The following is a 12,633-nucleotide window of genomic DNA, read 5'->3' as shown; positions in this document are numbered from 1 at the left end:
CCCCCTTCATGACAGGTGTTGAAGAGTCTGATGTGTCGCCGAAAGGCCTCAGTCCTCTCCTCGCTCGTATACAGGGATGCAAAATATTCAACATTAGATCACTTAGCGTATAAAGTCGCCATCAACTTCTAGGAGTTTCTTGATAAAGAACACGAGTCACTATCAAAACTACTAGTGCTCTTATCTCTCTCTCTCTCTCTCTCTCTCTCTCTCTCTCTCTCTCTCTCTCTCTCTCTCTCTCTAAGAATCCTAAATGCAAAAGTTTGTAGTTAATGTTGTAACATCCCAATTTTATTTATTAACTATTTTATTAGTTATTTAATTATTTAATTGTTATGTGGTATGATAATTATTTAATTATGTGATTATGTGTTAATTGAGTTATTTGAATTATTAGGAGTAATAATGATAGAATATGCTATTGGGCAGAATTATTAGAAATAGAAGTAATAAAGGGGGTGTGTGAGAGAAGAGAACAAGAGAAGGGAAGAAGGGAAGACGAAAAAGAGGCAGCCCTAGAAAGAGATCTACACTCAAGGTAAGGGTGGGATTTCATGTTATTATGGGTGTATATGATGTATGCAATAGGTAGGATACATGATTTAAGAATGGATACTTAAATTTCTAGGTTTTGAATGCTTAGGTTTTGAAATGGAATCCATGAATTGATGTTTTGAATCTTGTTTTGATAATAGTAATTGGATATTGTTTGATAAATTGATGAGGTATTTGCTTTCAATTGATGCATAGAATGCATATTGGTTAACAGTGGTTGTATGAGGTGAATAGGGAAGAAAAATGACGATTTTTGGGTTTTCAAGCAGTATGAGTCGACCGCTGCAGAGTATGAGTCAACCGTTGAAGAGTATGAGTCGACGCATGGGTCGACCTGAGTTGTCCCACGAGTTATTCAATTTTGAAATTTTTTGTAAAGACCATAACTTTTGAACCGTAATTCTGTTTTGTGTGTCGTCCAAAGCGTTAGGAAGCTAATATAATAACCTTTATGATAGAACTAGGTTTGTTGGCATTGGATGGTTTAATAATTGCGTGGTTGTGTAACTGACATGTATTTATGTATATGTATGTCATGAATTGATGAGATGTGAATAACATGTGTAGGTATGACATGTTATATGTTATGCGTACTATGTGTAGATGTTTAATGCTATTTGAATGCATTGTTGATGTTGTTTATATGATGAATGTATTTTGTATAATTGGTAGATAATTCAATGTGTTGAATTTTGGTGATATGCTTGGATGTTAAGATTATATGGATAATCTTAATTGTATATGTTTTTGGTAAATGTATATATACATGATGCTTGAATTTAGAAAATGTATATGTTGTTTTGGTGATTGTTGAGAAAAACATTGATTGGCTTATATGTTGTTTGTATGTTGTGCAACCTTTTGGTGGATAATTCGATGTGTGCAAATTATTGTGATATGCTTGGATGATTTAGGTTATGAGATAATTTAAATTGCATATATTGTGAGTCTTGTTGCACATGCATTCATGAGGAGATTGTACTCTGTTTTGTGGCTTTGATCCTAGTGTGGAAACGGATGCGGTGGACTATATGTTCATATTGTGGCTTTGATCCTAGTGTGGAAACAAAAGCGGTGGACTATATGTTCATATTTGGGCTTTAGTCTTGTCCGAATCGAAAGCACGACTCTGATTCTAGAAATTGAATCGAGGGCGAGGTGAGCTAGATGTTCACGTTGGTACCACATGCATGAGTCACAATTGAGTTGCATTGGAGTCTCACGTATCGATGTATGATGATTGTTTTGACTGTGCTATATGCGATAATTGAGTGAATTGTGATAATCGTGAAGTTTTGCTTTGGTGTACAAAGTATGATAATTCATCTAATTGTTACATATGTGGTAACTGTGATGGAACATTTTTGGTATCTGGAATTAGAGTAATATTGTATATGTGAATATATGACATGTATTGGAAAAGGTGGAATACATGAGTATGTGAGTTGTTGTATTGATGTGCAATATGTTTTAAATAATATAATTGATTACATGATGGGATTTTGTGATTGAATTATCTTTGTACCTTGACTTATTGAGTAATGTGGTATATATAAACATGGGAATTGGATTGATATATGCTAATTACATGATTATATGATGTGTGATGAATTGTTTTGATGTGTGTATGTTATACATTGCTTATTATTATATATTTCTATAATGATGTGAATTCTCACCCTTCTGTTGAAATGATGTTTTATACGACATCACTCAGGTACTCATGATAGTGATGCTTCTTTCAAGGATTAGTCGGAGGAGTTAGATTGTGTTATTTCCTTATACTAGGTAGTGAGTCATTCTCTAGTCATGTAACACGGGGTTTTATGTTTGAAATCATGTTTATGTTGAGAGATATTGTTATACTCTCTTATTTTGGTATTGTATTCTGAAATGTTATGTTGAGTGGCTTTAGTGCCCAACGTTTGGATCATATGACTTATTATATATGAGATAAATATGTTGTTGGCATATGATTATAGTATGGGATATAATTATTGATAATATTTTGTGAAAGAATTGTTCCGCTGTGAAATGCAGATGACACATGAAGTTTAAATATGTGTTATTATTATGACCAAGTGTATGTATGTTTTGTTGGTTTTTGAAAATACATGTGACACCCTTTGATGTTATGCATGCTATTTTACTCTGATTATGCTATAATAGCTTGGGGTCAGAAAAGGGGTGTTACAAATGTATCTATCAGTTCGTTCAAAATTCCTCACTTAGTGCAAGTACATCGAAACTCATTCTTTAATGTTAGAAGGCTCCACCATCCCACCGCTCGCATCTAAATCCATAATTATCGTCATAAAGGAAAAAAAAAGGAAAGAAAAGGTAACATGCATGTATCTACAAACAGGGGTTAAGAGCTTGAGCTTGAGAAAATTGGAAAACAAGTATGCTACGCGCTTAAGGGACTCTAAGGGAGTTTCAACAAATCTTGAGAGAAGAAGATACGTGAAAAGGTTAATGGTAAGCATTGAGCCATTTTTTATATGGATAGAAAGACTAGTCTTTAGGGAAATCAACAAATTTTTATTAGGCACTCCAATAATTGAAAAAGATTATCCACGTCCTTGACATGTGTAAGAGATTAAGGCCAATTTGACTTCCCAAGGCTAAATCATCATTGATCACATTTAATGTTGTGCGTGCATTCACCTTAATTGACGTTTGAGGATTTATCTCAACTGACGTTTGACACATGGAGGTTTATCGTAAGCCACACTTGAGAGACTCTCCGAAAACATGCCTAAGGGACTCGTCTAAATGTGAAGTGGTTATTCGACCAAATCATTCCGTCCTTTACAAACTCTTATGCTCGAGGGACTATGTACTAATATATTTGTGGAAGATTAATATGAGGGAATGCAAGATACACCAAGGGCGGACATATAGTATTCGTTGCTCCATAGTAGGGTGTCTAGTCGCCTGTTTATTGATTCATGTGCATATTTATCATAATGCACACCCATCATATATAATACTCACCCACATATGAAAATATATGGGGAACGACTTGTCTTTATCTCACAAAACGGAAAGGGAGGTAGTCGAAGAAGTAAGCAGCAGTCCCCAAAATTAAAGGGGAGTAATGGCTCCACGTCCCAAGTTTCTAAGAGAGAGAATAATATATTCGCTTTCTTGAGTTCTAAGATTTAAGTCTATGGAATTCTTATAAAAACCCCAACCCTTAGTTGAGTATATGTCTCCACCGCTAAGCGAACTCTTAGGAGTTAAATATAAATGAAGGGTTAATAAACTTTTTCGTCCCTTTAAATGTTTCAAATTTCGTTTTTAGTCCCTCCAAAATTTTTCTTCGAGAAATCGTCCCTTCAAAATTTTTCTTCTGAACTATTGGTCCCTAACGTCAAATTTCGTAGCTAATCGGTGGCTAAAGTCGTAGCTAATCTCTAGCAAATTTGACGTTGGGGACCAATAGTTTAGACGAAAAATTTTGAAGGGACAGAAAAATTTTGGAGGGACTAAAAACGAAATCTTCAATATTTAGAGGGACTAAAAAGTTCATTAACCCTATAAATGAATGTAAAACCGACTTTGTAAACTCAAACACTATGCTTCATCGACAGAAAGACACAATCCTCAAACTCGACTTTGTTCCATGCTATTCCATTCCCATCTTCTCAACAAATTCAAATTCAAATTCACAAATAGCACTCTCTTTTCCTTCTCATTTTCTTCATCTTCAAACCCTCAAACTCATCCAAACCTTCTTCATCTCTGCACCCATTCCCAAACCCTTTCACAGACAAAGCAACTCCATGCCTTTGCCATCCTCCACGCTTTCCTCCCTCACAGTGTCTCCATCTCCGCTTCTCTCATTCTTCAATACGCCACTTTTGGACACCCAAAAAACTCCCTTTTTCTCTTCCAAAACACTGTTTCATTTTCCCGCACTGCTTTCCTGTGGAACACCCTCATTCGTGCTTATTCCATTGCTGGTGTTTTCGATGGGTTTAGCATCTACAACAGCATGGTTCGGTCTAGTGTTAAGCCTGATGATCACACCTACCCTTTTGTTTTAAAGGGCTGTTCTGATTATTTGGAGGTTGATAAGGGTAGGGAGGTTCATGGGGTTGTGTTTAAGTTTGGTTTTGATAAGGATGTTTTTGTGGGAAATACCCTTTTGATGTTGTATGGTAATTGTGGTTTTTTCGTTGATGCCATGAAGGTGTTTGATGAAATGTTTGAGAGGGATAAGGTTTCTTGGAATACTGTTATTGGTTTGTGTTCTGTTCAGGGTTTTTATGAGGAGTCGCTTTGTTTTTTCAAAGAGATGGTTGCTGTTGCTCCGGTTGTTAGACCGGATTTGGTTACTGTTGTTAGTGTGTTGCCGGTGTGCGCGGACAGTGAGAATGTGGTTATGGCGAGAGTTGCACACGGTTATGCTTTGAAGGTTGGTTTGTTGAGTCATGTTAAAGTTGGAAATGCGTTGGTTGATGTTTATGGGAAATGTGGGAGTGAGGCGGCTTGTAAGAAAGTTTTTGATGAAATGGATGAGAGAAATGAAGTTTCATGGAATGCTATTATTACTGGTTTTTGTTTTAGGGGATTCTATATGGATGCTTTGGATGCGTTTAGGTTGATGATTGATGCAGGAATGAGACCAAACCCTGTCACCATTTCTAGTATGCTACCTGTGTTAGGAGAATTAGGACTTCTTAAGATGGGAATGGAACTCCATGGGTTTAGTTTAAGGATGGGTATTGAGTCTGATATTTTTATTGGCAACTCTTTGATAGATATGTATGCGAAATCGGGATTGTCGTGCAAAGCGTCTACTATATTTAACACAATGGGAGAGAGAAATGTTGTGTCATGGAATGCTATGGTTGCAAATTTTGCTCAGAACAGACACCATTTTGCAGCTGTAGAATTAGTGAGGCGAATGCAAGCTCATGGAGAAACCCCTAACAACGTGACCTTCACGAATGTTCTTCCAGCATGTGCAAGATTAGGTTTCCTGAATGTTGGAAAAGAAATTCACGCCAGAGTAATTCGGATCGGATGCGCCTTTGATTTGTTTGTCTCCAATGCTCTGACAGACATGTATTCGAAGTGCGGACGTTTAAGTCTTGCTCGAAATGTTTTCAATATTTCTGTCAAGGATAAAGTTTCCTACAATATACTAATTACAGGCTATTCTCAAACAACTAACAGCTCAGAGTCTCTAAATTTCTTTTCAGAAATGAGACTCTCTGGCTTGGTACCCGATATTGTTTCGTTCATCGGTATTATATCAGCTTGTGCAAATCTTGCTTCAATAAAGCAAGGTAAGGAGATTCATGGGCATCTGATAAGAAAGCTTTTCCATACTCATCTTTTTGCAGCAAATTCCCTTTTGGATTTGTATACCAAGTGCGGTCGAATCGATCTTGCAACTAAAATCTTTGACCGTATTCAACACAAGGATGTCGCTTCATGGAATACTATGATTTTGGGATATGGTATGCTTGGTGAATTGGACACTGCAATCAACCTCTTTGAAGCAATGAAGGACAATGGTGTGGAATACGATTCAGTTTCGTTTATTGCGGTTTTATCAGCATGTAGTCACGGAGGTCTAATTGAGAAAGGGAATAAATACTTTAAGCAAATGAAGGATCGTAATATTGAGCCAACACATATGCACTATGCTTGTATGGTTGATATTCTTGGAAGAGCAGGACAAATTGAAGAAGCTGCAAACCTAATTAGAAACATATCTTTTGAACCTGATGCTAACTTATGGGGTGCACTGCTTGGAGCTTGCAGGATTTATGGAAATGTTGAATTGGGGCATTGGGCTGCTGAGCATTTGTTTAAGTTGAAGCCTGACCACTGTGGTTACTATATTCTGCTTTCAAATATGTATGCTGAAGCTGGAAGATGGGATGAGGCAAATAAGGTGAGGGAATTGATGAAGTCAAGGGGAGCTAAGAAAAATCCTGGTTGTAGTTGGGTTCAAATTGGAGACCAGGTGCATGCTTTTGTAGTTGGTGAGAAAATAGAGAGCTTAGATACTGAATTTTGGCTATCAGAAAGTGGTTGAATTTTTGTTGTTGGAGGAGCCTGAGAGTGTTGTCCTCCTATCCATCAAGTAAATACCGAGCTTGTGGAATTGAAGGCTTTTCTGGTTGCATAAGCAAAATTGATTTTCATTTTTCTTCTTTGAAAGCTTAACCACATTCCTTGGATACCAGAAAAGTATCCTAAGATTTGGGGTAATGCAAGTTTATCCTCGAGTTTGATTTTTGTTAACTTCATGTTTAACTCGAAATATGAGTTTGGTGTGTAACATCACCAAAATTCCTAATATCTAACTCTAATTTATTACTACTAAAATTTGCCAACTTCCCTACCTCATCAAAAAGCAGTACCAATTTGATATTTTAAAGATAGTTTTTATTTTTTATTTTTTATTTTTTATATTAAATTGCTTTCATAACAAGCTAACAAACAAGTAACTTGTAAAATGTTAAACGACAATATATATATATATATATATATATATATTCAAACACCGAATTTTTTTTGTATTAATAGTGTTTAATTGTAAATATTATACCAAAAACATATAACAAGAATAATATCTAATATAAAGACTTTTGAATCTATAACTAGTCACTTGAGTTAGTATGATAATGAATGTGTTTCATTTCTGATAAAAAATTAAAATAGCATAACTTGTTCTCATACGACATTTCACTTTTTTCTTCTTGAAGTTGATTGCTTGGTAGTAAATTTCATGATAATTAATTATGGTTGGTTTGAGTTGGGTTTGCGGGTAGAAAATTGAAAATCCGATGCCTGAACCAATTGTCATTGGATTTCATTGGTTTGGTTTGGTTCTTGACGAATTGTAAAAATTTCCAACCCTATTAGAGTGAGATATGAGATATTAGAGAGAGAAAGCTAACAAAGAAAAGAGAGAAACTGATTCTATTATTGTTGAATTGGAATGGAGCATGATGCTCTATTTATACAAGAGGAGTTGAACATTCAAGAGTTGAATCATTCAAGCTCTACATTTAAGGATGACTTTTCTTATTCTATTAAATTAAGGTTGACCTTAATTATTCTATAGTGCTGATTTTTCATATGCTAAGGTATAACTCTAATACTCCCTCACAAGCTCAAGGTGGCTGCAACGACTGACTTGAGGAAGACAGGTTGAGCTTGCTGCTGAGCTCCATAAATCTTGAACTTGAGAGAGGCTTGGTAAGGATATCAGCCTTCTGGTCAACACCAGGAATGTGGGAGACAGTGAGAGACTTATTGAGGACCTTTTCTCTTACAAAAAAGATGTCAATTTCCATATGCTTTGTTCTTGCATGAAGAACAAGGTTATGAGCCATAGCAACTGTGCTCTGGTTGTCACAATAGATGGATGGAGTTGTCAAGGGAATTTTTAGCTTAGCTAGCAAAGTTTGAACCCATAAAACTTCAGCTGTGGTGTGAGCCAAGCTGCGATACTCTGCCTCATCACTAGAACGAGAAACAACAGTTTGCTTTTTGGACCACCAAGAGATCAAATTGGGGCCTAAGTACACAGCTGACCCAGAGGTGGATCTTCTATCATCTGGGTCAGCAACCCAGTCAGCATCACAGTAGGCCTGCAGAGAGAACGACATAGTGGAGGCAGGAGTGAACAATAAACTAGAGGTGATAATGCCTTTTAGGTAGCGCAGAATACGCTTGACAGCTAGCCAATGGGAGTCCAAGGGGTGTGCCATGAACTAACATATTTTATTAACAGCATAGCAGATTTCTGGGTGTGTAATTATAGTATACTGCAAGGCCCCTACAATGGACCGGTAGTGAGAGGCATTATACAAGCAAACCCTATTTTGATGAGTTTGGTGGTGGATGCCAAGGAGTAGCAACTGGATTGGAATTCTCCATATCATTTTTGATTAGCAAGTCCCTTAGGTACTTAGATTGAGTAAGAAAGAGATTTCCATTGGAAAATTTCTTCACCTTAAGGCCCAGAAAATAATCCAAGTCACCAAGTTATTTGAGAGCTAACACATGATTTAGTTGTTGAGTAACTTGCTTGATGAGAGGAGGAGAGTTTCCTGTGATGATTATATCATTAACATAAACCAGCATATAAATGACAGCATTGTGATGCTTGTAGATGAACAATGAAGTATCACACTTGCTGTTCAGAAAGCCAAAGGATAAAAGAGTGGTTTTGAGTCTTTCAAACCATTTCCTTGGTGCTTGTTTGAGGCCATACAAGGCCTTGTGCAAGTGACAAACCAGAGATGAATTAGGGGCAGTAAATCCAGGGGGTTGCATCATATAGACCTCCTCTTCAAGAATTCCATTCAGAAAGGCATTGTTTATATCCAACTGCTGCAGAGGCCAATTGTAAGTGAGATCAAGAGTCAAAATAATTCTAATTATGACCGGTTTAATAACAGGGGAGAAAGTTTCATTAAATTCAAATCCATGTACTTGATGGAACCCCTTAGCAACAAGCCTAACTTTGTACTTATTTATTGTCCCATCAGCATTTTCCTTTACACGAAAAACCTACTTGCAGCCTATTGCTTTCCTGTTAGCAGGCAGTGGTACCAAGGACCAAGTGTTGTTCCTTATCAAGGCATTATACTCCTCTTGCATAGCAGCAAACCACTTAGGATCTTGGAGAGCAGTTTTAACACTCATAGGCTCAGAATTGACAAGAAAAATGGAAGGATTTAGACGAGGTAAGGGTACACCAAATTTAGTTCTAGTAGTTATAGGATGAGTATTGGTGGCGAGAGGTTGAAGGTTAGGATCCCTAGGAGAAGAAATAGAGGAGGAGGGGGATGGTGAAGTGGTAGTAGTAGGCTGATTGTTGGCATTTGAAGAGGGTGAAGGAGTAGGATTAGTGCTGGCTGTTTGTATTATAGGGGTGGCTGACTCAGAGGCAGTAGGTGTGTGGCTAGAATTGGATTGAGAAGAAGAAGAGGAGTGTGAGGTAGTGGAAGCAGTAGGAACGGGAAAAACATTAGGGAGATCTTGTGTGTTAAGGTTTACTTTAGATGAGGAGGAGGATGGAATGGTTGATGAGGGGAGAGAAACATTAGAGGAAAAAAGATCATTGTAAGGAAATTTGGACTCATTGAAAAGAACATCTTTAGAAATGAATATTCTACCATTTGGGGATAGACATTTGTAACCTTTGTGAGCTATAGAGTACCCTAGAAAAAGGCACTCATGGGATCTAAAGTCAGATTTCTGAGAGTTGTATGGATGAAGGAGAGGAAAACAAGCACACCCAAAGACTTTGAGGAATTTATAGTCAGGATTTTGATTGAAAAGGACAACATATGGTATATGTTGATTGAGAGACATGGTTGGTAACCTATTTATTAGGTAGACAACAGTTAAAAAGGCATGATCCCAAAATTTGAGAGGTAAAGAGACATGACTCAAGAGGGTTAAACCAAAATCAACAATGTGTCTATGCTTCCTCTCCACTACACCATTTTGGTGATGAGTGTGAGGGAAAATTAGACGATGAATAATGCCAAGATAAAAAAGAAACTTTGTAAATGGGCAAAATTCACCACCCCAATCAGTTTGGACAGATTTAATAGGAAATCCAAATTGTAATTCAGCCATGACTTTGAATTGTTTAAAGATAGTTAAGGCTTCAGATTTATTTTTAAGCAAATAGATCTAAGTAAATCTAGTGTATGCATCAACAAAGGTGATGTAGTAGGTAAAGTTTTGGGAGGATTTGACTGGGGAAGGACCCTATAGGTCACTAAAAATTAATTCAAGAGGAGAGTGATATTGAGTTTGTGATTAAGAGGAGTGCATCCTATGTGCCTTTCTCATACAGCAGGCAGAATAAAAGACAGATTCAACTTTATTAGAATAAGGAATATTACATTGAGCTAAAACAAGTCTCATAGTATTAGAATTTGGATGACCAAGGCGTAAATGCCAAGTATGTTGAGAATAATATGAGTTATTACCTGATACATTTTGATTAGAAACTGAAACCCTATCACTAGTGCTGGAATTAGATCTTGAAACAGGAGCATTAGAGTCTAAGGTGAAACATGAGACTTGACTTGTTGAAGGAGACTTAAGAAGTTGAAGATGAGAAGATTGGTACAGGCCATCACTTCCTACACGACCTTGGAGCAGAATTTCATTGGTAGCCTGAGATTTGACATAGCACATATCAACATGAAACTCAAAGAAAACTCTATTATCAAGACGGAATTTGCTGACACTTATCAGGTTGTTTGTAATAGAAGGAACAAGCAGTAAATTATGAAGAGCTAATGGAGTGTTAGGTTTAAAATGAGAGGGAAAATAAGATGAGCCTGAAGAGTGAATGTGCAAACCTTGACCATTACAATTGAAGATCTGATCAGAACCTTCAAAAGGCGTGGTCTGCTGTATGTTTTGAGAGGCAATGGTAACATGATAAGAAGCTCCTGAGTCTGGGAACCAAGAACTGTTTGGATTTGAAGCTGTGTTAGCAATCATAACATTGAGAGTGATCTGTGACTGAGGAACAGGGAGAGGAGAAATCTTGGTTGATAGCTTGGGCGTGACCAAGTGTTAACCATGGGATGAGTAAACTGAGGTCCACGAATTGGTTGATACGGATTGTAGAATCTCATCTCATGAGCAAGAAGAAGAGCTTCAACTTCTTCAAGTTCTACTGAATCAAACTTGCTTTGAGTGACTGAAATAACAAAGGCAAAATCTTGAGGAAGATCTTCAAGAATCACATCAATGTGTTGCTGATCTGGAACTGCATCTCCTACTGAATCAAGCGCATCAACAAGAACTTTGATGAGAACCAGATAATCACCAACAGATTTGTCTTCAAGTGTCGTAGATCTGAGTTCCGCTCGTAGTTGTCTTGCTTTCGCACGTGTAAGCTTTTAAAAGTGCGCAAGAATACGTTCCCTGAGCTCGTAGGAATGAACGCATCAAAGAAAAAGTGAAAGAATCGAAGGTGAAAGCGTGGATTTAAGCCACGTCATAAGCCACTAATCTTGCGTAATCCAGGTGCAATATGCAGGGTTCTCACGAAGGTAAAGGTAGTTTTGAAGATTATTCGCGTTAATGAAAGGATCTACTTGTTGGCGCCAAAGTAGGAAATTCTTCTCATCAATTTTTTTCTGTGATTTTGAGTTGGAACGACATAGATGATGCGGTTGCCGGAGTTGTAGATACTAGAGTCACTGCCATGGATAGAACCGAATCTCAGATACCATATTAGAGTGAGATATGAGAGATATGAGAGATATGAGAGAGAAAGCTAAAAGAGAAAAGAGAGAAACTGATTTTATTATTGTTGAATTTGAATGGAGCATGATGCTCTATTTATATAAGAGGATTTAAACATTCAAGAGTTGAATAATTCAAGCTCTACATTTAAGAACGACTTTTCTTATTCTATTAAATTAAGGCTAGCCTTAATTATTCTATAGTGCTGATTTTTCATATCCTAAGATATAACTCTAATAAACCCAAACATTATGGTTTGGTTCTGAGTCTAGTTTGGTTCGGATTTACCCGAACCAATGAACACCCCTAAATTCAGTACTTGGTTCCAACTATTCGGGCTTGGATTTGGTGGTTTAGCTGCTTCAGTCACTTTGCTTTTGCCTCTGCTGGTTTTATAAAACTTAAAAATAAAAATTTTAAGCATCAATTCACCGAAAACATCATTTCCAATTACCAATTTATTTGCTTCTCTCCTTGCCATAGAACCCAGTTATAATATGTTCCCAATTTTCACTTCTTCAATCAAACCCACTGCAATCACTTCCTTCTTTGTATCCCATTTTCCATAACATGTAGAACTAAAATTCAACATATCTCTTCTCTCTTCATACTCATCTATAGGGACGAACATACCCGCAAACCATATTTATCCAATGAAACTCAACCAATTTTTGATCATACGGGCGGGCCAGGTTGGTTATGCGGGTGATGGGGTGTTCAGAACCTTTTTTAAATGAGTTTTAACGAGCGAGTGAAAGTCCAATTTTTGAGTCCAGCAATACCCAAACCCATCCATATCTTAGAGCATCTTTAGTGGGA

At 37.0% G+C, this 12,633-nt stretch overlaps 1 protein-coding gene across 1 annotated transcript; it reads left to right on the top strand.

Moving 5' to 3' along the window:
* Positions 1-4,149: 4,149 nt before the first annotated feature.
* LOC131646549 (pentatricopeptide repeat-containing protein At3g03580-like) lies at positions 4,150-6,909 on the top strand. Its single transcript, XM_058916561.1, has one exon. It carries the CDS (start codon positions 4,184-4,186, stop codon positions 6,611-6,613), a length of 2,430 nt encoding a protein of 809 aa, XP_058772544.1. The 5' UTR covers positions 4,150-4,183; the 3' UTR covers positions 6,614-6,909.
* The last annotated feature ends 5,724 nt before the right edge of the window (positions 6,910-12,633 follow it).

The sequence above is a fragment of the Vicia villosa genome, linkage group LG2 (genome assembly GCF_029867415.1).
Source record: "Vicia villosa cultivar HV-30 ecotype Madison, WI linkage group LG2, Vvil1.0, whole genome shotgun sequence".
NCBI classification, from domain to species: domain Eukaryota; kingdom Viridiplantae; phylum Streptophyta; class Magnoliopsida; order Fabales; family Fabaceae; genus Vicia; species Vicia villosa.
This window is presented reverse-complemented; position numbering and strand designations above follow the sequence as displayed.

Coding starts and splice junctions, on each gene's coding strand:
- LOC131646549 (XM_058916561.1), top strand. CDS start 4,184: ATGCTATTCCATTCCCATCTTCTCAACAAATTCAAATTCAAATTCACA.